The sequence below is a fragment of the Cardiocondyla obscurior genome, linkage group LG07 (genome assembly GCF_019399895.1).
Source record: "Cardiocondyla obscurior isolate alpha-2009 linkage group LG07, Cobs3.1, whole genome shotgun sequence".
Lineage (NCBI taxonomy): Eukaryota > Metazoa > Arthropoda > Insecta > Hymenoptera > Formicidae > Cardiocondyla > Cardiocondyla obscurior.
The window spans coordinates 112,062-138,408 of NC_091870.1; the positions used below are offsets into that span (position 1 = coordinate 112,062).

The following is a 26,347-nucleotide window of genomic DNA, read 5'->3' on the forward strand; positions in this document are numbered from 1 at the left end:
TTGCGTTTTATACATTCACGAGAGAAGTGTGTCGATGATGTTTCTCTTTTCTAAGATCTGAGATGTAATTTCAGTTATGTATGCACCGTGACGCAATCGTCTTTGTAACATTGACGTGACAAGCGATTGAAAAGGAGATCGGCAAGTTGCACGCAACTGTAACATTTCTCACGTGTTGTAAACAGTTGTCTCGAAACGAGTCGGTCCATTTTGACCAGCATTTCGACCGGATAATCCTATACTTCTGCTCCTATACAATATAATTCCATCATGACATCCAATATACTTTTGATATTTGTACTTCTTCGCGGTGGTCAGAGAGAGGAAAAAAAAACGGGAAGAGAAAAGAGTGGAAGGTCGGACGTTCGGCGAGAACGTGAGATGTGTACAGAATATTTGTCGGCGCTAGAAAAGAAACGGAGAAACGCTAAAGATGGAACGTGTAAAAAAAAAAAAAAAAAATGAAAGAAAGAATGAGAGATGGGTGCGAGAGATTTTTTTTTTTTTTGGTAATAGCGCTCGGTGTTTACCGCGGATGGGGTTTATGTTGTCGACCATCGCACAAACGAAGTAAGTACAGAACAAAACGATTGTAATAGTGAATGAAAGTTGCCTGGTAGAGTAGCTGAACAGAACAACTTTATTGCATTCGACTTGACTTCTCTCACATATTTCCAAAATCTCTTTCCGAACTCACGAACACACATCGTACTAGTGATCTTTGTTTAGCAAGTTGCAAGTTCGTTTTGAGAAATTATCATTTCTTTGCAGTATGTTACATTTGCCATTTGTCTCTGCAGTCGAGAGAGAATGAGAGCGAGAGAAAGAGCGTAAAAAATAGAACGAAAGAGAAAGAGCGCGAGAGATACATAGATGAAGTAGTATTTAAAAAAAAAATAGATAGTTAATACATCTTCGAGGCAAGCGAACAGCAAATATGTGAATGCGACATGTGAATGAAAGAATGAGCGAGCTGAAGTGCAAAGGAGAAATAAAGTAGAAGAAAAAGAGAAATATGGAGAGTGAACGAGAGAGATTGGAAACGAGAGGCCCGGAGTGAAAGGGAAGGCGCGAGAGAAAGAATGATTCGAATCGGCGGCAAAGTAGCACCGAGTGAGAGAAACGTAAAAAGAGTGAAAAGAGGGGAAAAGAAAAGACAATGAGAAATGTCGTGAGAACGTTAACGAGGCAAGTAAAAGATCAAGTACAAGTTGAACGATATTAAGTCTCTCGTTAAATCCATGATTTTTATATATTTTTTATTTTATTTTACTCTTCTGACTGTGTCGCATTTTTCTTTAGCTGTCTCACAAAATCTTTTTAAGCGACCCGTTCTTTTTTTTTTTTTTTAATCTTTTTTTTCTAAGCAATTTCTCAAGCAAGCTCGTATGTCAAACTTTTCGCCTTTTTGTAGAGCTCTACTACCATTCCACTACTGTCTACTCACTGGCACCTTTCTTCACTATTATCAAGAGGCTCGTGTGGGGATCGATACGTACGTTTACTACTTACTCGCAACCTGTTTATACCTGAACTCTTCCGACCGCCTTCCCAATACTCGAACTACCTAGAACGGGCGAAACGGACATGGTACATAAGCCTCGATGGCAGCCGCTGGGATATCTAAGCCGCAAGTTACGTAATAAATCGATTCTCCTCCAGGCTTCTTATCTCTTCACCGCTTAGAACGTGAAGCTCTTGTCGTTATCTTTAGAGCCGAGACTCTCGGAGGCACGCGAAAGTCACGATTGTCAGTCCTTGTTGCTGTCGTTCATTAACTATTACGTTATTGTCACGTCACGCGTAATTGTCGCCACTGCCGTCCCTGTACGATTCCGTCACCTTCATTACCACTATCGTTCTCCTTGATGTCGTTAACCGCTGTACTGTCACTCTACATCCCCTTTTTCCCTACCGCTGTGTGCATAGCATTTGCTACGAGCTTCGTTCACGCGGACCTCAATAAACGTCACCGCGATCAGAGAAAAATGTAGCTTTTGACCTAATTATAATTTTATCACCCTTTGAACGATAAATGTGATTGAGCTAATTATAAATGTAATCGATTTAATCGTGCTTATTATTCGAAATATTATAGAAGCGTGGTTGAGTCTAAAGTGTCTAAAGCTTTTCTCTCAGGGCGCGGATCTCTTCTTACAAATTCGCATATACGCGGGCAAAAGTTCTATCGTGGCGGGAAAAAGCAACGACAGTTTCCGCCGCCGGAACATCGTCTCCAACTTTAGAGATGCACGATAAGTTCTTATCCCCTCGGCGCCTCGGCGTCGGTTTCCGGATTTACTTTGATAGTCACAATCGCTACTCCCGCAAACGCTTGCTAGAATGGCAGTCCACACATTAAACGAGAAGATAAAGCAAACAAGTGCCTCCTCCATAGATCTGTCTGTCGTGCGTTGCAGCATGCTCGCAGCACATTTCGCTTCACACAGCAGGCTAAATATTTGAGCGTTAAGTGCGAAGCGGTTCCACCGGAATCGCGCGGTGTCGAAATAAACGTTACACGATCGTGGTTTAGAATTAACGACTAACGATAAACATTCGCGGAAAATGTTCCGCGAGGCTCTCTGCTAAATTAACTGTTGCGGGAACTAAGAGAAGGAGCGAGAGATAGACCGTGTATTTCCGTCCTGCGAGATATAAGCTCGGCGTAAATAAAACGCGAGGAACATTTCCTCGCGACTCGCTCAGGATAAAGAGTTAAAAATGTATTTTCCAGATTTAGCAGCGATTAAACGACGGTGGCTTAACTCGGAAATTCAAAAGAAGGGAAAGAAGGGTCATTCGGGATAAATCAATCGTTATCGATTCGCGCTGACAACGGTGATAAGTTACGATAAACGAGCTTCGAGATTGAGCGAAAGTGCTTCGCTTTGCCTCTCGTACGTCCCTCCTTCAAACTTGAAGGAAACGAGAGCGACGATATTTCCGCAGATCCTCCGCGTTTCTTCGCCAAAAACTTTCGCGATCACGCGATTCTTTGCACGTTCGACGGAACACACGGCGGTGCAATTATTACGTAAGTTCGCCGTTATCGGGGACACCTGCGCCGGGCGCGTTTATCACGACGACCTTCTTCCACTCGAGTATTACCCACGCGCGTTACTTTTATTACCGCGAGAAAAATTTTTGCCGGATATTTAATCGCTCGACTAACTCGCCGGGGATCGGAATTTATCATTTCTCCTTCTGCAATATGAACTTTTGCGCGATCTCCGTCAACGATGGAGAAGCCACGCTTGCTGATGTTAAATGTTTCAAAGGAACTTTGCAGAAACGCGATAATTGTCACGACGTCGTTAACGGGTTAATGTGTATCTCATTTTCTTTCGTAATTCTTTATACATGATTTTTTTTTCCACCTGTGAATATTTTAATAATTGCTATATTTTTGTGAACATTTAAAACGTTTTATATAAAATACTTGAAAAAAAATATACATATGTAATATATATATATATATATATATATATATATATATATATATATATATATATATATATTTATATATGTATAAATAATATAATATGTACATAAAATGGACGACTATATTCTTAATGCAATACGGATAATTTTCTCTATTCCCATCATGCGTTCTTTTTCTTTTAATGATGTATCGAATGCACGTGACGTTGAATTTTTTATTAGAAACGCTTTCTATGTTACACTTTTCCCTACTTTTCCAGAGATAAGCATTTGTCTCATTTTGCGTGTAGGAAGCACAGAAAAGTTTATTCGAAGGCGATGAACGCAAGTAGTAGTCACTTTGGCACGCTTCGTAGAGTTTAGCGAGAATGGTCGAAAATCACTGTCGAACGTATCATAAGGACCGTTAAAATATACATACAGACACACGCCTGCGTGGGCACATGTATACCTCTCTAATGATGACGTATTTTTTTCGTTTTTCAGAGCGAGGCGTAAACGCCGAGGCGGATGCGTTTCCCGAGTTATACCTTTACTGCAGTTATCGACCAATAAACCGAAACAGAAATAGAAAATAAACGTTACCATGATTAAGCACTCTTTCTATATCCTCGTTTATGCTCGTTTTAACGACGGCAATTAATAATTAAAAAGATTAAAGAGCGTACAGAGTACAATCTCGTGCGAATTGAAAATACGAAATCGCGGGGGAAAAGAAGGAATTGAGAAGGAAGATGCGCATTTTTGTTCGGTCATTCAGAACTTCTTCCTTCCGCCGTATACGTTAATTTAATCATTGACATACGTGTTAATTAATTAACATGATTGACATCTTGTGTTCGATCTTCCGCATCAATGCCACGTTTAACTTGTCGCGTGAGAAGTTTTCTCTAATACAACGTACCGAAATTGAGCACATGATTTTAAACGACGACGATTTTGTAAGTTCTTCCTCTTTATCGTTCTCGATGTATCTAAAGTCGATCGTTATGAAATTGTATCACTAACTTTGTTACATTTTATCAGAAATATAGAAATATACTGAATACGCACACATACGATAAGAAGATGTTGATACGAAATGTCTCGCCAGATGTTCGAACGATTAAATATTTTATTACTCTTTCAGCATTTTTCGCCATCGAGAGATTTTGTTTTTTCAGTATCGCTGTCTCGCTATAACGCCGCTATCTCGAAATCATTTTATTTCCCTTTGTAACGCATAATTTAAGTCGAGCTTTAGAATAAGTCCGTTTAATAACAGATGATTTTGTTACTTCGAGGATGCTCTCGAGTTCTACAAATTTACTTATCGGTGAATCGACAGTTTCGTTGCTGCAAGAGTTATTATTTTTCGTGATAAATAGACTTGTGAAATGATATGGATGTTCCGTTGTGCAACTGGTACCCGGCACGAATCCGTCATTGTTCGCGACGTATCGCAAACTGCATGAGTTGGAAAGTCTCGTGATTAAAAAAAGAAAAAAAAAAAAAAAAAAAGAAATATATATATATCAAGTTCTATCTATAGGTAAGTCTTGACATTTCTTTCCGTAGATTGCTCGCTTATATAGAAGACGTTATTATCATTCACGTTTTACGTATTAATAGCCGACAAATGAGAGCTCGTCGTTAAGTTGCTCCAAGAAAGTTGATCGATATTCAAAGCGGGCGCAGCAAATTTCCGTCTCTCGATTTCAACGCTTTTGCGTCACGACTCTTATCCGCGCTTTTCGTCGTTTTATTCGCACGATTCGAAGAATGTCGACTAATTCCCTTGCTATTCGAGCGGATTAATCGTCATTCGATACGCCGATCGAATTACCCGAATGGCTCGAAAAAAGCGAGTTGAGCGACGAGTAGCTCGGTGGCGTTACGAAATTATTAAAATTATGTCGGAAGATCAAAGCTCGCTCTTCTGCAAACGATTATGATTTGTAGACGTATAAATAACGCACACATTTAGAGATATTTGATCTCTTTCACCTATCATTTCGAACAATCCGTTAGACGGCAAAATATTGCCATTTTCCCGTTCAATTAATTAACGTATTTAATTGCATTCGATGCCCTTTGCATCTAATTTAGTTAATAGCGCGCGCAAATAGATGCACACCTTCGACAAATCGTGTTTTGTCATTTCAGATAGATCTTTCTCTAATGCATTTCCGTGTAATTACGAACGCTCGCAGAAGCATCGAACATCAGAGTCTCATATACCTAGTATCGAGCTCATATTGAATATCGAAGCCCGCGCATCTCATCCCCGGTATTAAAATGTATTTTAATCGATATTAAGTGTGGCGTCGAGTTTACGTTTAATAAGCAGCTCGCTCTCTCTCTCTCTCTCTCTCTCTCTCCCTGTTTTTTCGGGGTGGAGATAATTTTTCAATTGTACAACGACGCGCTGTATCGTCGGCGGTCGCGGATCCCTGCAATCCTATTTGTACGGGACTATTTTCTTAATTGGATTATCGCGACTGCGAGGAGATTACAGTGGCAAACGTATTGTTGAGCAATGCTTACGGCCGTGCCGTCTACGCCGCGACGATTCGTCTTATTTTTGCTGCGAAAAAGCTTTCGAGATTTATGCGGGCGACGCCATAAATATACATAGACCTCGTCGAATTATTGATCCCCGTTGCGACGATCCGCCGTATTTGGCACGCGTTTACCGTAGCACGTCCCGCCCAAAGTGCCCGTTCTCCGGCGCAATTTCAATCTCAATACGTGGCACGCTCGTCACGGAATTATCATCGCGCATATCAAAACTCGCGAAAACACATGGCCCGATTACCATATTAATTCGGGTCAAACGGATACGAATAAAATCACGCTGTTCGAGCATCAATCACGGACCGCGCCGATTGGAAATTCCGCGCCGGTTGTATTACCATACCCCAGGCACCTCGGATATTAAGAGAGATATATCGAAAGATTCCATGCTCCACGGCGGAATGTCGCGAATTACGCGAACGCAATGTACGAAATAACGCGTGAGTCGCGTATTTTTCACGGTAGTTTTCGCAATTGGCACGTTGTAGCTTCTTTCCTTCCTTACGCAAGCTCCGGCGTAAGATTTAATGCGAGACTTTAGAACAGTAATTGCTGACGCTTGTACTAATGATCTAACTCCTGTCTCTTTTGTCCCATTTCCCGCCCGATCTCCGCGGCAGAAGGCGACCCCGAAGATCAAACGGAGCAAAAGTTTCCCCAACGAGAGCGAAGTGACCGATCACGTGGAGCTCGAGGACCTGCTATCTTCGAGATCAGGTATATCTTTTTGGTTATATTTTGTAAAATACGTTGTAAACTCGACTCGGCAACGAAACCGATCCCCGAACATTCAAAAATATATTTTTATTTCTTTATTGATCGCGCCTGCATCGCGTTCCAAAAGCGAGTTGCATAAGTCACGTCGTATTCAATAACAATGTGCATTCCGGTTGTTACAGCTGGTTTCATGTATTCCTATTGTTCTGCAGCGGGGATATGTCGCGCCTCGTTTCACGAAACGTACCATCGTGATTTCTATACGAAGCGTCCTTTCTTCGTCTGACAGCGGCAGAATCTCCTTTCGCGAAGATATACACGCGTATCTTTCGTACGTGGCAATTTGCCATTACCATTCAGCTCTCTGATATACGAAAGCCATCAATTTTGATCTCGCGATTAGACCAAACCTCCTTTACAGATAACGTACAAAAGCACACTACGCTTTGACGAGTTGCGGGGTAACACGCGACATTCTTTTTCTCCCACGTGAATTATTAAAAACAATAAATACGATTTTTGCCAGCTCGAGAACGGAAAATCCAAGAGTTTGTTTAGGAAATCTTTGATAATTTTTTTCTTGATTAGAATAATTAAGTCAAGTGTTTTTTTTTTTTTTTTTTTTTTTTTACACACGGTCACGAATACTTGTCGCAGGCTTGACCGAAACCTCGACGAACAAACCGGAAGTCGACGAGGACGAGGAGGACGAGTGGAAGGACGCTTCCCCGCTGACGCCGATTTGCAGTCCGGCACGACGGCCCGGCAAGGTCTATCAGCGGGATAAACGATCGCCAACGAGGTACATCGACGTCGACAACGACGTCGAGATCATTCACGAGTTCTATCCTACTACGTCGAAGACGATGCGCGAAGAGACGAGCATCGTGTCGTACGGAGGCACGATAATCGTGGAGACGACGAGGATACCTAGGCACACGAAGGACGTGCCGGCCAGGGTGGAAAAGGTAGCACCCAAGGTGAAGTTAAAGAAACAGTCGTCGTTGGAGTTGGATCGCGTGCCTCCCGTGCAGGAAGAGCCTGCTTCGAGCACGGAAGAGGCATCCCGAGTCACCGCGACGACCAAGTCGGCGCAGGATGCGGCCAAGGAACACAGAAAAAGCCTGAAGCGGCACAGCAGCGCAGAGTCCGAAGGGCGGACGTCTACGTCGAGAGAAACGTTGGAGAAATCAGACACGTCGTCGGAGAAAGGTGCAAAGAAAAAGATTTTCGCGGAGAAGGCGGATAGCAAGAAGCGTTCGAAGAGATCGACTAAACGGTCCGAGCGGAAGGAGGACTCGTCGAGGCGGAAACCCGACGACGAGGAGCACGCGAGGAAGGACGAAGAGACTTGTCGACGATCGAGGGAGGAGAGAAAGAGCTTGAAAGAGCAGGAATGCATCGAGAGGGTGACGGAATTCCTGACGAGGCACAGCATACCGTCGTATTCCGACGTGAATGTCGGCCTGGAAACCGCAGAGCCTCACATTTCCGAGGTCGTGGACGAACAACTGGAGCAACGACTCAAACGTCCGTCGGCTATTAGCAAAGAGGAGGAGACCGCGAGCTTCTCGACGGCAATCGAAACGTCGAGGAGGAAGGAGAGCTTTAAAGATGTACCTGAGGACACGGAGGAAGCGAAAGATTCCCTGCGACACTCAAAGGACGCTAAAGGACCGTCGGAGAGCAAAAAACAACGACCAGCCTTGGAACGAGCCGCTGCCGCGGTCGTTTCGGAAGTTCGGCAACTCGAGTCGACTCAGGAACCTACCAAACGACCGAGCTCGTTGAGAAAAAAGAAAGACTCTTTCTCCAGGGAGTCCTCGAGGGAATCGTTGCTCGAGGAGAAAAAAGGTGTCAGGATTCAAGAAGACGTGCAGGAGATTTTCTTCGACGACAGCGAGCAGGTGACTGAATTGCCACGCTTCTTAAAGGATTTTATAAATTTCGTCTCGCGGATTAATTGTTCTTTTAAATTCTAATGTTTGAAACTTGAAAAGAATTTTTTTTTTTTTTAATTAAGAAATAAAAATTAAGAAATTTAATAAAAGAATTAAAGTTGATTTGTTTAGAAATAGATATTATCTAATTTATAAAACTGGGGTATAAATTTTCCGCACCAGGTAACCGATCTACTACCAGAAGTCCAGCTAGTGACCGCCAGGATCATTACAGCGGAGGAGGCTTCGTCCACGCTTCGTTTCGAGGAGGCGGCCGCGAAAATCCAGATACATTCGCCGCCGGAAGTGCATCTTATGCCCGACGCGGTTAGAGCGAAGTTAACGCGAGCACCGTCGCCGGAAGTCGTCGACGTCGCGTCGTTGCAGCTGCCCGCTTTGGCGAAATCGACTTCGGAGAGCACTTTGGCGGAAGGCAAGCCCAGCGCCGGCGAGGATCACAAAGTTTCCGTGAGAAATTTGAAGCCGGAGATTCTTTGGGATCTGTCGAAAGTCTCGGATAATGGCGAGGGGGGCGAGGAGGCGGGCGAGGACGGCAAGGATAGGCGGCTCAACAGAACCGGAAGCGAGGGCTCGAAGAGATTAACCAAGGATCAGAGGCAGGAGCAATTTCCCTTCAAACTCGGCAGTCTCGCGCAGCCAGACAGACCGGAACTCACAATCGTGCACGAAGGTCTGACGGAGAGGACGGGAAGCGTCGGTGACGTTGCCAAGATTACGAAGGAAGACGACGGGTAAGAAATTTTCCATCCCTATTACGATTTTGCTAACCTCCGAATTATTTCTTACACGAGGATCATTGAAATCTCATATTTAAGTTTGTTGGATTAGAGATCGGAATGCCTTACTTTTTTTCGTCAGAGATTTTTTTGTATCGATCGTAACGAGACTGGGAGATATGTATAATAATCCCGAGTGGAAATTTATCTAATATATCTAATTTTGCAGCTAGTGTTAGATCGCGCGGATTAAATATATAACTATCTTTATAAATTTAAGTTGTCATTTATAAAAAAAGAACAAAATCTGTCTAGTATCGGTCGTATAATTTTTGTCCGGAGTATACCGTGTATCTAAATAGGTGCCTAAACTTTTTTTACTTTATTTACTGTTGTTGAGCTGACCATACGCAACTCTCGCTCGACTGCCGAAATTGCCGGACAAGCCGGTTCTCGCCGTCCGCCGCCCGCGCGTCCTCCACCTTGCGAACTTGGAGTGCAAGAACCTGCCGGCCAGACGTAAACACACGCACGTACTCACCCTACCGCGGCAAGAACCGGTTTGCCCGGCGAGTTCGGCAGTCGAGTGTTGCGGAAGATCAACACAAAGCAGTAGACTAATATGCGGCAAAAAACGTTTAAATATCGCGCATTGCGAATAATGCAGTTTTTCGTTCGTTGAAGAGAATATTTCGCGTGTCGTTCGGCAACAGAAAGCTTTATCTTACGAAACATTATACCCACCCAAAAGATTTCGGAGCGTACGCGTGGGCGACGTGATCGATCGATCCCACGTCGCGGCGCGTGGAAAGAGGCAAACAAGTTTGTTTGCAGTATCGCAAATGCGGTCTGTCGATCGAATTATAAGTCGGAGCGAGCGTCGTCACCCGGGGCTTCAAATGTCGATTTGCAAACAATATTATTTACTCCCGTAGTTTGTCGCTCCCGATTAGGGTTGGATTACACGCTTAGCCATAGAAACCCCGAAGTGCTCGTACAATTTACTGGAAATCTAGGCCACCGTTAATACGCTGAAATACTTTGCGTTCCCGAAAAAAAAAAAAAAAGGGAGAGGAAAATTTTCAAGTATCCGTGCTACGCTGAATGAAAACACCGTCTCGATTTCAAGTGTCGCTCGGGTACGTCGAAGAAGAGCTGCGGAAATTACGCGACAAGCTCGCATCGGGCACAGCCGAAGACCTGTCGTTTCTTTCTGGGGTGTGATTTTCGCAAGTACGTTGTAACGCGACGAAAATATTTAACGCGGAGTTTCGATTGTTCAAGCGCGAACCTTATATTAACCAAAAATCATATTTATCTTACACGGACAATTGATACAAAAAGAAAAAAAACCATGCGACTCACCGGTCTGCATGAGCGTCAGCGGAGTTGTTGATTTCTGGCGGTGGCTGTAACATAAAGAACAAAAATTAATGTAGACATGCTAGTTATGAATTAAATTTAACACAAAAAAAAAGAAAAGTTTTTTTTTTTAATTTAATTTAAAGAATTGATATTTACCTATAAGTTGCTCCGCCGATGCAGGATACCCGTCCCGGGCCTGCTCCTCCTCTCAGATGGGACGTGTCGAGTCATCCTTCCGCGCACAGGAAACTCGCGAACGCGCCCGGGTGAAGTTACAATCGCGAGAATTACTACTTATTGAACACTGGTAATCGCGCGGTACTATTGCGGCACTCCCGTTTGAAAAGAAAATCGCATAATAAATTCACTCGCCCGAATACTTTTCGATTTTCGCGAAAAAACGACCGACGAACCGGCTGCGGTTCGTTTAAAGACTAATATCGGCGGTAGCGACACTATAATATCTGCAACAGAAAAAAGACAGAAAATGAAAATTAATAACATGCTGTAAATCAAGTCAGATTAAAAGAAAAAAAATTCTTTACGCGTTTTATTAATTTTACGTAAAGCCGAAAGTGATCTTTACCTTCGAGTTGTTGCGTCGATGCCCGATGCCTATCCGAGGCCTCCTCCTCCTCTCAGGATGTCGGGGATGTAGAGCCTGTAACACAAAAATTAATATTAAATTGCAGGAGCGTTCACATTAATATTTACTGAAAAAATATTAATATTAGAGAATTAAAAAAAATAATTCTTACCGTGGAGCATGCTCCGTCGATGCCCGATGCCTTTCCGAGGCCTCCTCCTCCTCTCAGGATGTCTAGAATGGCATGCGAGACTTCTCACCTGAAACAGAAATGAGAACAACGATTATTAAATGACGATATTTGCCGATGCGTGCTTGCTCGACAACCAGGGCGCTCAAGGTTGTTACGTGAATACCGCGCAATGTTTGCGTCGCGACCGCGGCTTTCCCGGACTATGTGCAGGAACTTCTGGTCAGCAGAAACGCTGTTAGCAACAAGAAAAAAACATTTTCGATCGGATTGCTCGGAGCTTGACCCAAAGAGGGTCTACAGCGATCGTCCGACGAGCTAAGATAACCTTACCGATGATATGCGTATGATAAACGAGGATCAAACTTACTTTAAAGGGACGGGAACTGTTCGCCCGTATTCTCCGCGTGAAGAGAAGTATGTTAGATGCGATTCGTGCCCGGATACGTCTCCGTATATCGAAAAATCACCTCACTTCCGGCGCGACCGCGTGCTCATTTAATGCGTGCTGTACAGTCTACTACCTGTGCCGAATGAGTGGGGTGAGGGAAGTCACGTACCTCGCGCTCACCGCTAGCCGCCTACCGCTCGCATCCCCACCACCTACCTTCCTACCTGCCGTCTCCCTCGCGCTCCCTTCGTACGTCTCACCCTTACGCAATTTAACGCGCTGTAAAAGAATTAATATCAACTAATTCAGGCGTCACACTAATTAAAAAAAAATATAATTAATAGCGAGACGAATACATTAAGTAAATCTATGTTTCACAGGCAGCGAGGGATACGATTTGCAGTTATTCTTACGCCTTCTGTCCGGTCGGTGTTTCGTGAATACAGAGTGTGTTCCTTTTTTTAATTAGTCAAAAGGCACAATGTTACCGGACGGTACTCCTTTTAATTCTCCATTCCGCTTTTCTTTCGTAATGTCCTCTAGAAACTTTTCTCGCTGCCATTTACATTTACGATTCTGCAAACTTCTCCGCACGGGATTGCGAGGTATCGCCACTCGCGAGAAAGCACTTACCGCGGAGTGCTATTTTTTTTTATGAAGCGCCCGCGTTCTCGCTAGAATCTCACGCAACGTTACCAAACGCCAAAATGTGATGCAATATTTTTTTTTTTTTCTTTTCTTCCCCGCGCCCGAAATAATCCGGCTGTTTTCGCTGTACGCTCGCCGCGCGATCGAACGCGCCCTTTTCATTTCGTTCGTGGCAGATTTTTATTTTGCATAGTAGTCGCGCGCGATCTTTTTCTTTTTTTATATTTTTTTAATACCAACGTAGGTCGCGGTACATCAGTTCAAATTGCAAGTTAAATTAAATTGCATTTGTGTAACGTGAGTTCGCGAAGGGAGCCAACTCTGGTAATGCTACGTGAAAGGCAAAATGTGATGATAAGAGCGCGGAGCATTTCCGAACATTTCGTTCAGAGACCAAAAACGGTAGAAACGGAGAGAGAGAAAGAAAGAAGGAAAAACCCCGACGAGGTCGGTCTTATCGGACGAAATCGGACACCGAACGAAAACGCATGCTGGACTTTGGGACGCAAAGTAGATTTAGACGTGAAAGGAATACTGAACGCTAATGCGAGGTGACGGCGACTTTCGGAGACTGCGAGGGTAGCGCAGGGTAAGCGAAGGTCCGTCGCGTAAGTGAAGAGGGACAGCCGGAAAGGCAGGCGGCGTCGAGAGCGCGAAAGATACGGCGGTATAGATACGGGAAAGCCAGAGAGGAACGGTTATAGAAATGGATTTATGCGAGAGAGAAGAAAGACCGAGACGGGGGAAGGACTGTGATGTAACAAACCACGAGAGCGACGAAAAGCGATGAATGCAGCGGAACGGGGAGAGAACGACCGACCTCGAGATGAGGGAGCGCGCGATGCATCCGGACAGATAACACGAGGTGGAAAAAGACGACGAGCTCAGCCGGCGAGGACAAACATGCGCGGCGATGTCGCATCGACGAGGATAAGGAGAGATAAAAGCGTCGTTACAAAGAAGCGACGAGGGACGGCGGAATTGTAAAGGCACAAAGACGAAGCCGCGCGCGTCGGCAGATAGAGAGAGGAGAGATGCGCGCGGAACTCTGCCGGTGGCTGCGAAGAGATAAGGCCGAAGACGTAAGGAAGTCAAAGTGGATGCGGCGGGTGAGCGCGGGCGGAAACTCGAGCGGTTAAAAAGAGGAGACACGGTACAAAAGAAGCGTGGAGTAAGCTGCGCGCGAGAAAGGTCGGACGAACGCGCGAGAAAAATACGGGGTCGGGACGATAAGCTCGAGCGGAAATCGCAAAATGTACAAAAATGAAGAGGCGGTCGCGAGCAAACGTATCTTTTTCACGTGAACCGTAACGAGGGTTTAATTTCGAGTCTCGATCATTGAAACGCGTAATGTCGAAAGTTCATAGCCGAGGGGGCAAACGCGCGACAATTAAACTTTGACCTTAAAAATACGGCCGCTCCACTTTCGACGTGACGTCACAAACTATCGGGGACGACCTCGGGATGTGGAAAACGGGAGTACGGGACACGCGAGGCTCGTAATCGCGTCGGCTTCTCAAAACGCAGCGAACGAACAATTAGCGACTAATTACGCGACATCACCGGTCAATTAATTCTCTTTCGCGGAACGCTTTGATCCGCGCTCGCGGTGCCGATCGCAGCCCCTGATATTCCGGCGAACGAGTCCGCTCGGGAGCTCTGATGTCATCGATTATGCCAATTCCCTCGCACGTGACAACGTATCCGATTCGTCGCGCATTTTCTTTATGTCGGACCGGCGAATTCGACCCTGAGAAAGCGGAGTGACGTTTGACTTGAAGGAATACGATCGCGAGGAAATACATCGGAGGCAAGGAAGGCTTGTACAAACAATTCGCACACGTGTAGACGTGTACACATGCGGAGGAGGAACGACGGCGTACCCGGGAATATCGTTATTCTTGAGTTTCCTCGTGGCGCTACTATTCAATATGCCGCTCGTACATACATATATATTCCCGCGTGCGTGTTCAATATCGTGCGTACTTATTGCGCACCTGAAGCCTTCGCAAAGCACGTTGTCACTTGATTTAAGCGACAAGACAATCTTCATCTTTGTAACGCTCCCGCCGCCGCTTTGTGAACGATAACGGTCAATTATTTTACTTTTATTTCTCGCACAATAACGGTATACGTCGAGCAATTAGTCAGTTCTTAAACGTCAAGTTTCCGATGAAATAACAAGATGTTTACGTAATAATTATGCACGAAGATCGACAATGTACCGTATAGTTAAACTGACTGCAAGAGCACTTGCGCATCCATTTGCCTACATCGATTTTACATTACCGAGGGATAATCTTCGAGTCGACGCGTTAAAGAGGAATCAGTCGAGAGGCTGAGGCGCTTACACCAGTAATCGAAGTGAATCGCGGATAACTAAGGCGCCGATTAATAATTTAAAGCTGCGCGATCAGGCCGACCGGAAATGTTTTCGACGCGTCGCGGAAAAAGTCAACGATCGCTGATCCCGAAAGATTTGGTCAAGCCCGACAATGAGGCTCGCCGTTATTTATCGACAATTGGCAGCCGACAGATACGAGCCGTTCAGATTATTCCTTCGACTGCATACGCCTACATGCGCGCACACGCGCGCCGGAGTGCATACACACGATGCGACTGCATAATAAAACACACGCGCGCGTGCATTTCCGTGCGCGTACCTGCCGCCTACATTTCGGCGCGGGTATGTATGTATGTATCTACATACGTAACATGAATCGCCCGGCACGATTGCGCGAATCTGTGTACCGGACGTGTCCGACTTCGATTTCGCTCAGCCTCGAATGTACGAACTTTCAGCTACCTCGGCATGGAGAGAACGGTTGCGTATATATATGCACGACTATAGCATTCAACGACAAATTCTACACACACCCTCGCGTACAATCTCATTTCCCTGCGAGCTATGCTCGTGCATGCACGGTTCGCGTAGATACATGCACGTATCGCCTTGTAAGTTTCCATACGCGCAGGTGTACATACGTATTCTCACTTTTGCGCGCTAGGTACACTCGCTCCTCGTTCGCGTTATTAACGGGCATACGTAATACAAGTTAAAAGACGTTTTGAGAAGATCCCAAAATTTACGAATAAATAACAGCCATCTTTTATTGCGAAATACTTTTTGGAACGGGTAGATAGCTGTTTGCGTCGCCGAGCGCGACGTTAATCGATTAAAACGCGTGACATTATCGCCTACATTTTATGCATTTGTATTTTCAAACAACGATAAAATAGCATATTTCAAACAAATTTAATTTAAATAAATAAAAAAAAAAAAAAATAATGTCTTCTCTCGAAAAAATATCGCGAAAAAAAAAATGGTCCTTTTTTTAATCATTACGTAACTCTTGTGAACGAGCCGCGCACACAAATGCTCCGTGTTGGTTTCGTGCACGTGCACACGTGCTTAATGGGCGGCGGATTGTGCACGCACCAGTTACGCACGCACGCACACAGCATCGCTCCCCCGCTGACGCGCGCGCGCACGCACCGGATCCTCCGGAGAGTATTCTACTCTCGTGCGAGTAGTCGTCCGCGACAGTCGGCGTGCGTCCACGTTCGGCACGTTATCGTCGCGTTTGCGCGCCGTCCACCTCGGCGCGCGTATACACACACGCGCGGGCGCGCGAGCGTATGCACGAGTGTGCCTTGCCGCCTATGTACGCGTGCATGCGCCCCGACGGGAGTGTTATTTATTAGATCAGAGGAAGCCAGTTTGCAGTGACGCACGGAGTGCCGGCCGTCGGTGACACACGGCAGTGAACACCTCGCGACGTAAGGAAGCGAAGCGCCTCTTCCACGCGTATTCTTTCCGCGTTCTCCAACGGGACTGCGGATCGAGTGCCCTCGCACCCCTTCGTCCGCACCCTCGACCGGAAGCGAGCGGCGACGTTTGGATAACGGAAACGAAGGCAGTCGCGCTTCGTGCGTGCCGCTGGAATTCGCCTCGTAGCTAACTGGGGCGAATCGCGATCTCGCCGAGACGCGCGTAAAATAATCGGCCTTGATTAGTCTTAATGAATTTCGCGCGTCGCAATTAATGGATATAGGAAAATGCCGGCGGCATAGTTTTTCTCGCGCTTAATTGCAAACTCTGCGAATAAACTTGTTTCCACGTTTATTCAAATCGGAATCACGAGCGATTACGTAAAATATCCTTGGGTCACTCTCTTTGCGGTTTGAAATGCGGTTTCGCGCAAGTCGGATGTTCCTCGCTATTCCGGAACGTTGATTTGCAAGGACAAACGCGTTAAAAATGTTGAACGAGTTGTGCAAAAGTTTCCGCGATACGGGAAAAGACGTCAGAGCTCGCTCGAGCTTCGTGCTTCAACTTCTCGTTTCTTTTGCTAAATATGTATCGAGCGTAATGCGGCGGTAAAATACGATTTCCTGTCGAACGTGGACGGGACGGTAACGCGAGCAAACTCGAGAAAAACCTTCGGAATACTTCCAGTCGGCGATTCGTGTCCGTTCGAGTGTGAGATTTTTCGCTGAAAGCAAACACGGCGGGTGGGTCTGTCGCCGCGTGGGATTTTTACTGTATTCACATATAGTGCATATCAAAAATGTAGACACGCGTTGCGCTGCATCGGGAGTATCGCTCACCCACACACGAACGATCAACTCATCCGTATTATCATCCGTTATATAATTCCCTCATTTAAATTGCACGCCACGGGAGACGTCGCGTGACGACAGACCCGTGACGTCGAACTTTACGCTTTTAATTGCGTTCTTATAGAGCATCGGAGCGTATAAAAAAAAAAAAAAAAAGCGAAGTCCTAGCGTTTTACTGCCACTCGCGTTAATTGCGTCGGTAATAATCTAGCGCCCGTACAAATATTCCGTTATCAAGGAAGGTAATCGCGTTATTTGTTTCTTATGACAAATCGTCTTATCAGTATTGTACATCTCTAATCGAATGCAATCATATTTTCATCAATGGTGGCGCATGAAAGTATTTTTTGTCGCTCTCACGACGAATATAAATGGCGAAATTATTTTAATTTTATATTCGCGCCGACGACGAGCAATAATTTCAACGGCGAAAGCAATTGTTTTTTTATTTATACCGAGTGTCAAGCGTTTGACGCTGAATAACCTCGGAAATCGGCCAGACTTTTTTTTTTTTTTTTTTTTTTTTTTATACCGCTGACTAACGCGAGTCGCTAACAAGCGGATCGCTGTAATTAAGAAGGCCGTTGCGCACAGTTGTATCCGATGAAACAATGCCGCCGAAAATCCATTTACTCTCCCCGACGGCTTTGTGTCGGCCGTGTTCTTTTTTTTTTTTGGCGCACATTAAAACGTCCGACACGAGGCCGTTAATTAATCTGACTTTGTTTTCGCTCTGTGACCTTTGATTTTTCTGATTTCTCAAGCGAATACCAAGTTCGACGTGAGTCCAGGGGGTCCTTCCGCGTTCCAAGGGATCTCGTAATTCCTCAAGCTGCCGACAGTGCAATTTCGGATTCCCGAGGGGAGCAAGGGCCATTAGCGCGGTGGGAGATCGAGGAGGACGCGAGGGAAGCGCGCGAGTTTGAGCTGACCCCTTCGCGAGAGAAACGATCGCCGTTGCTGGAAGAAGCGGTGCGCAAGCACGAGGAGGATCTGATTTCCAAGGAGCACTCGCTCGAATATCAGAGTCAGACGCTCGAGAGCCAAGCGGACCATCTGTTCCACGAGGTGTTCACCTCGTCGTTGGACGACTTGCTAGAACCAGTGCCCGAGAACTGGTGCTACGAGATTTACGAGGAGAGTCTCGACGACGTCGAGCAGAACTTCAAAGAAACACAATATTCGCCTAAAGAGAAGCGTGACGTGCAGACGCAGACCGTGCAAGAGTCTAAGAGCACGCAGTGCAGTCCCGAGCAGAGTGTAACGAGTCCGTGCGAAGAGCCGCCTAGGATCAGCCCGTTTCATATCGGCCAACGATACTTTCAGAGTCCCCGACGAGAAGTGCAGACGCAAACTCAAGGCGAGAACAAGAGCGTACAGTGTTCGTTGGAGGATCTCGGTGATTTCGCGAGGAGCGAGGCGGATCAAGAGTCGAAGAGCGTTCAGTGCATCCCGGAGGACATCTCGACGAGATCGTCCGACCGATCGAGATCTTCTTCTCGCGAAGACACCTTGCGCAGCCCACGACGCGAAGTCGAAGTACAAACCTCCCAGGAGTCTAAAGCGATCCAATGCAGCGACGACGAGCTGCTCGAGGCTGATCAAGCGAACGCCGATCGCCCAGAGCAGACGCAGCTGAGCAGGCCAGCTAGCTCGCTCTCGTCGAGCTCGAGTTCGCCGCGCAAGTTCCCGACTGTCGTCTTCGTGGAGGGCAAGGGGGACATGACCGTCACGCACAGGGAGCACGATGGCGACGTCACCTGGTCGAAACACTGGGGTCCGGAGAGACTGGTGGAGATATATAGAGAACCGAAGGCCAGCCTAGGACTCAGCATCGTCGGCGGAAAGGTACAGAATTCGATTCGATAACACATTTTTGTGATAAAAAAAATCTTTAAAGATCCGAACTAAATTTTACAACATTTAAATTAATCGTATTAAGCGGATTTTTTTATGTATTATCTTCCTTGCGAATATTTCAATTATGCTATCGTGTTTCTCTTGGCTAAATTAGTTAGGATTGCTCTATTATGGATACTGATCCAATTTACGACGTGAGTACCGCACGTGGTCGCGAGACTTATTTTTACAAATTTCGATCGATGCGAAAGCGGGAGATAATCCTGTGAATTATTAGCAGGTGCTCATGCGCCGCAATTTCTCGCATTCCTTTTATTAGCGCGCCACGAATATAGCTGACGGGATCCGGCCCCGTCGATATCGCCCTTGGTGTTTTATGGCTCGCTTTTAAAATCGGGAATGCCACGACGAAGTTATTGAAACGCTCGGACCGGAGTAGTCGAAGTAGGTCGGGCCAGACAGCCGCCAGTAAACGGACGTCTTGATGAATCTATCTCGCGTCGGATGATCTGTAACCCAATAACTTGGCCCGATAATTAACGCCGGATTTTAACAAGTAATAAACTGTCACGTGCACGCGCCGTCCACAGCGGGGCTTCGGGACGCGGGTGAGTTTAATAGATTCGACCCCCGCGATTCCCGCGGATAAATTTTCTCCGCGCGGGCCGAGGGCTTTTTATTGATCGCCGGCTGAACGACACGGATCGGCAATGCCAGTTTGACGAAACGGAATTTAGTTAATTAATTCTTTATCGATGCGCTAACACGTCGGCATAATGCGACCCGCGCGTGCATCGGTTCAAGTGCATTAATGCACAGCCGGATAAGTTCTCGACGTTAAACCAGCAAGGAGGCATAATAGGATCATCGGCTTTGGTTTTAGCCGATCCGCGGCTCCGCCTTGAAAGCTCTTGAAAATTCTATTTCGCGCAAATTATCGGGATACTGCGTTCGACGGGCAGCCCGTAGCTTCGCATCCAATTAAACTAAATAATTATTCGCTGGCTCCAGTTATTATCGGGAGATAATTGATTTTGGCAAGGATTATAATCCACCGATAAATAACGTAGCGATTGCGTGAAATAGAATTCGCTACTAATTAAATAGGTTATATTTACCTCCACGTTGCCCGCGACGGGGGGGATAAAAAAAAATCCTATCGATTATTCGGTGTATATTGAACTCTGTTGAATAATTGTTTTGATTCGATTAGCGCATGATGCGGCAACACCCGAATGAGAATTTAATGATAATAAATGACCGATGGTAAACCGAAGCGGGGAAAGCGGGGGGAGAGGGAGGGAAAGGGCGGAAGAAAAGGGTACAAGAGCCACGAGGGCCGGAGTCGTCGGTCTCAAATGTCCGACGTCTACGACGCGGTCGCAAAGTTAGCGGGATTGAAAGGGAAGAAAGTCGTTGGGGAACGCTGATTAAATCTCACTGTGATTAAACTGCGAATTGTCAGCGGCTGAATCGACTAATCACGACCCCTCTGATTCCGCCCGTTTAACGAGACTTGAACGAGCGGGGGTTAAACGGCGATTCTTGTTTCAGGTCGATTTGCATAACGGCGGGCCTAGCAAGACGCAGAACATTTCTGGGATATTCATAAAGAACGTCCTGCCGAACAGTCCGGCTGGCAGAACCGGTGGTCTCAAGGTAACACGGTTTCCTCGAAACGAACCTTTTTACCGTCATCGACCGCGGAAATTGCATTTCTCCGCTCCCGTTCTGACGGCATTTTCCGCGTAGGTTGCAAAAATATAAAAACTTTAATAAAGTCCGGCGAAGAAAACTCTGCGGCTTTTTGCCCCGGTGAGCATTTTGAAACAACGCGGCGAAAGTTTACGTTTTCGCGAATGTGAACGCGCTCCAGTTCAAACGCGCCGACAGCGGCGGATGTCTGTCGGTCTATAAGTTTCGTTCGTTTCGTCAAGATGAAATGTACATTAATCTCGCTTCAAAAATATTTTGATTCAAGTGCGATATCATGAAATATAATATTGTCGAGTGTTGCCGAGTGAAAATTTAACAGTCCGCGGTCGTCGCGACGTCTCTCAATCGTGTCCGATCTTAATTCGTCCTTTCGCGCGTGCTTTCAGATTGGCGATAGAATAATTGAAGTAGACGGCGTCGACTTGAGGCACAGCACGCACGAGCGCGCGGTGGAAGTCATACAGGCCGCCGGAAACCCCGTCAACCTCGTTGTCCAGTCCCTGGTGAATTTGGTGAGAATTTTGTCACGATCACGAATATTGACGTTTCCGCTTTGTCTGCTTTTTTCTTTTTTTTTTTTTTTTTTTTTTTCCCCTCGAATTTAAGTTTTGCCGACCAGCTTTGACGTCGTCGCAAAAGTTTCCTGAACGCTAATTTCCTCTCCGCTCGAGGAGGACTTTTTATCTTTCATCGACGCCTTTTACTTTTCCCATTACGTTTGACAATCATGCGAGATTATTAACGGCAAGAGATGTGAATCCGACGATTCTGAGAATATTAATTTCTTTTTCGCGCGAGCATCGCGCGATCTTTTCAAGAAAATTAATCGTGACCGGCGAAAATGAATATTCTTTTTAAACCACGCTGTCTGTCCGCAAGGCCGCGTTATATTCGCATTGCAGCGGGTGAGCTTTATCCCGGCTTGTGAAAAAGTATCTACATTCCTGAGGGAAATAAATTCACGACGTGCAGCTAAACCCTTTACAGCCACTGAAATTTACGACATTGCTTTACTTCAGTAACTCGCGTAACGTTTACGTTACACGTCGTTTTATAGTCTGCACCAACTTTTCACGACGTATCTCCCACTTTTTTTTTTATGTTAAGTAATCTTTGCGAGAAAGTAATATAAAATTGTAGTTGACAAGAGAAACGGAAATAATGCTTTCAATCGGAGCTTATCGACATCCTACGAAGATAACTTTACGTTTTACCTGCCGACCCGCGTAGACGGCGATCAATTCTCTCAGAAATGTCTATACGCGTTAACCATTAATGTTGTTTTTTTAATTAAATTCCCTCTTAATATTTATTATTTAAGACGCGTGAATTTAAATTTTCGTAATCCAATTTCTATCTCCCTGTCACTGACGGCTGGCGATTAATTAATTCCAACATTTCGCAATGTAATCTAAGGATTATTCCGCTCGCATTTCACGACAACCTGCGCGCAAAACGGAAGGTCGGATTTCGCTTCGGCCCTTTGGTGAGGTCGCCATTATAAATCCGTGCACCGCCGGGCTGACTCGATTTGCAAGGCACGAAAGTTTCGCCTCGCAATTAACCCACGCCCGGCGATCGATTCCGCTAACCGGACGTTACCGTCGTCATCATAGTTCCACGCAGGGCGAAATTGAACTCCGTAATGTCGTTGAATGGCAGCCGCCCTGGGCGTTTTCGCCGTTTAACGTCGCTCTGCTGCCTCCGGAGCATTGCCGGTAGACACATTACGCAAAATTGGATGCGGGATCTGTATCGCGGTGCTCGCGAGATGTAACGGATAACGCGAGCGGATGCGAGAAACCTCACGGACTGTAACGCGAATGTTCTTGCCACTCGGCGACTTTTATTATCTCGCCGCGCCATAGCGAATTTTATCTAGCGATCGCGAATTTTTACGACCCCGGGATACGAGATGCGTTCGCTCGTAGCTCCTTTGCCCTTCTTCGTACCTTTTCAATGCTCCCCGAGATCGAATATGCGCGCGTCCGTGACGCTACGCGGCACCGATATAAATTTAACATCGACGTCTCTGTTAGACGCTCCTCCACGCGCCGTTGTAAGTGCGAGCCCGCGTCTTCGCAGCGTCGAGCGATAAAGCCGAGAGCGAGACGAGCGCGGATATTCCGAACGACTCGTAATCTCGGTGGTAAAAATTTACGGCGATCTGTCGCGACCCGTTCGGCTGCAATTTCTGGATCTGGCGCGGTTCGATCTCCGGGTCGACTAAAAATTGTACGTCAAGCATCGACGTGCAGCGTTACCTCGATAACAAACTGGCAGGGCCCGATATAGCTTCCTACGCTTGATCGGGATCATCGTCGATCACCGTCGTGTTATTTTTGGCCTGGCTGACGAGCTATTTTTCGATCGCTCTCGAAATTAGCCCGAAACGAACCGCTGGGGCAGCAGGGAGGGAAAACAAGTCGACTCCATTATTTGGCTTATACATTGTCAACTGGCGTTTCGAGCGTGGGCGTCAGATCCCGCGATAACACCTGTTTGCTGCAGCGGTTTAGAGACGCGCGTGGTTCGCGATTGGCAGCCTCTGAAAGCGACGTCGGCATTCCCCGAAATTTCAATCGACCGCCGCCGCCCGCTCGATAACCCCCCAAGCCGCCGATGCGGGAAGAATTGGCGATGCCGAGATACATATTCGCGATCGCGAATGAATTGAAGAACGGAGAAAGAGAAGAAGCGACGAGAGCACGAGAGAGCAGATGGGAGAGAACGAGGGAGATACACCGGGAGAAAGAAAGAGGACATCGAAACCATTATTGGCGAGCTGCTCTCGTACGCATACGATGCACCCAGGTCGATCTTTCCAATAAATCTTTACAATGAGGGGAAATACAAAGAGAGAGAAAGAGAAAGAGAGAGAGAGAGAGAGAGAGCGGGATGTGATGCTGGAGATAGGGACAAACGTGAGAGCCGAGAAATGAGAAACCGATGCTGCAAAAGCGCGTTTGAAAAACATTCGCGACCCGACCTCAAAAAAAAAAAAAAGAAAAAAAATGCATTTTTTTCGTCAATTAATTCGAATTAATTAACCAAGTTGTGTAATTATATACATAATATATGATTAAATTTTTATATCGTTTGGAATTGTAAATTAAAGCTTCGGGGAGCAAGCCGCCGTTAAATTAATCGAGTACAAGACAATTAATTAGACGCTACGTGCGTTTTTGCCCGAGCCATTGGTTTTCCGCCAATCTGCCCGCGATAACGATGCCGTTATGTTAAAACTTCGCCGATGAATAAAGATGATTGCGGCAACAATTTTTTTTTTCTCGAACGCGTGTTTTTCCCGGCCGTACGCGGGGATCTGAAGGGAAGACGGGCACGAGAGAGAAGAGTCACGCTTGTCTGCTCGCCGGAGTCGAGAGGAGAAAGGGGTTGATGCGGTTCACCGGAAAGAGTGGTTCACCTCGTTGCAACCGAGCGCGCGCCCATCATCGACACCATGGACCATCGACGAGGCCACCGTTCCCTTCCACCCTCCCGCAATATGAACGACGCCATCCCCCCGTGCGGCAGCCGCCCTCGCTCGCGGGAAACTTCAGTTTCGTGCACGAAACCGTCTGGTCGACGCCAGGCTTGCCTAATGTTACTCGGGCTCGAGGCGTAGCGATGCACCGATTCTTCGGACGCAAATGCGTCACCTACGTCGTACGTTATCAGAGGAAGCATCACGGGAGGACGCGGATCGATTTCCCCTCGCGAACACGCGCGCGTTCGGCCTCTTAACTTCTCGCCAGCGCGTTTCCGCGCGAGATCGCGCGATGCACCTACCTCGATGCTTGCACCGCGCCCGCCGGAAATGTGCGCGCCGCTCGTAAATCGCGTCGTAAACCAGGTTTACTTTGACTTGCCGCGCAAAATTACGAGTGTGCCAGCCGACGATTCTGAAGGAGCGGCATGCTCCGAGTTGATACGAGCAGTTACGGTGGCTGTGCCGCGTTCTGAATGTGATCGATCGAAAGTGTGGGAGCAAGGGGAAGAAAATGAGAATTTAATAAATATTTCGCGCTGGCGAGAGTTCAGGCCGGTTCTGTTTAGCTAGACGATCGGTCCACGTGTGTTGCTACGCTCGACTAAAATTACCTTATCGCGGGTGCTCGTAGGAGCATTTGTTAATGGCGAGCTCTCTCATCTCGAGCGACAAAAAGAATATTGATCAGTAAATACTAGCTGCACAACTTGTTTGCATTGTTACGGAGAAGTTTGCACAAGCGAAAACGTCATCTCGCTTTGGGAAATGTTATGTTTTTTGCGCCGTAAAAATTGCTGCGCTGTGTTTAATTTTGCATATTTACATCGAATTTGCCGGGAACAGTCGCGAGCTCTCCGCACACAACCGGTGAAACGCGACTCGTTCGTGCGTTTCAGTTGATTATTTCGAAAGCGTGCACGCATGAAAAAAAAAAAAAAAAAAAACCCGGAAAAAAAAATTTCAGACAGAGTTATACACGTGGGACATGTAAATCATTTTTATAGCCAACGTTTTAACACAGATGTTCGTATTATTTACTGTCGAGATTGCCGCAGCGATCCACGGCTAATTCCGCGACTATTTATGGCTTTATGTTGACTTACGTGCTTGTAAAACGGGACTATAACTTTCTCAACGTAATCAAATTCCTTTTCCGACCGTGAAAACGGAAAGAAGACATCGCGAGGCCACGAACCGCCGAGTCTGCTTTACGGAATTAAACTCGCTCAATTGCAGTTACTTTGGCAACAATTCAAGACGCTCGGCAAATATTTCCGTTGTACTAATTCATCCCGACCGGTTTATCTAGACAATCTGCGCAGTTTATCTCGTCGCTAAAATAAGTATAGATCTCTTTTAAATAACTCCGCAAGACTATCTTACATATATCTTTCTCTCCGCGTCTACTGCAATTTCCTCTTAGTTTTTAAAAAACCTTCGAGCTTTATCCGCCGCGTGCCGTTTCATTTTATAATTAAAATCTTGAACGCGGTGCCGAATTTAATACGCATTTTCAATAGATTCTAATTCGCGCACGTCATTGTAATAATTATTTTATGACAATTACAATTGAGTGATTTAAGGCGTCTTGCCGGTTTACTTACATTTGTAGGTTAGGTTAGATTAGGTTGTTTTCCTTGCTTCCTTCCTTCCTTCCTTCCTTCCTTCCTTCTAGCTGTGGCAGCATTCTGGAATTCTGGATCATCCTGACGTGTTGATCCTGACGTTGTACTCCATATCCATAGTTATCCATATCCATAGTAGGTACTCCAAATCACTTGTCACTATATCACACTGCTCTGCTTTTTTATAATCACTGTCATTAACACTATGACTCAAGCGACGAACGACCGAGAGAACGACGGTGGATTATCGCGACAAACGATTGTTTGCTGTAGAAATTTGCACTCCCGATATTCGTAGCGTTGCTTCCTTTCGGCGAGTTGTTCTCGATCTCGGCGCAATAAAACTGGCTGCGATGCAAAGCGAGGTCCCTTTTGATTCTTCGATCGATTCTCGTCTAATGAACGATACGGAGAACTTGCTTGCGCTAAGCAACGAACGAGGCGGGCCGCGACACG

General features: G+C 46.1%; 1 protein-coding gene across 2 annotated transcripts in view; it reads left to right on the forward strand.

The window, feature by feature from the left end:
- LOC139103789 (multiple PDZ domain protein) overlaps nucleotides 1–26,347 on the forward strand; it is an 89,038-nt gene that overhangs the window by 53,467 nt on the left and 9,224 nt on the right. Inside the window, exons 18-23 of one of the 2 annotated variants that reach the window (XM_070658776.1) lie at nucleotides 6,621–6,717; nucleotides 7,375–8,624; nucleotides 8,841–9,409; nucleotides 17,962–19,045; nucleotides 20,612–20,716; nucleotides 21,160–21,285. In XM_070658776.1, coding sequence (XP_070514877.1) covers nucleotides 6,621–6,717; nucleotides 7,375–8,624; nucleotides 8,841–9,409; nucleotides 17,962–19,045; nucleotides 20,612–20,716; nucleotides 21,160–21,285 — 3,231 coding nt within the window. The remainder of the gene's footprint in view (nucleotides 1–6,620; nucleotides 6,718–7,374; nucleotides 8,625–8,840; nucleotides 9,410–17,961; nucleotides 19,046–20,611; nucleotides 20,717–21,159; nucleotides 21,286–26,347) is intronic. The other variant, XM_070658777.1, reaches the window with a different exon arrangement.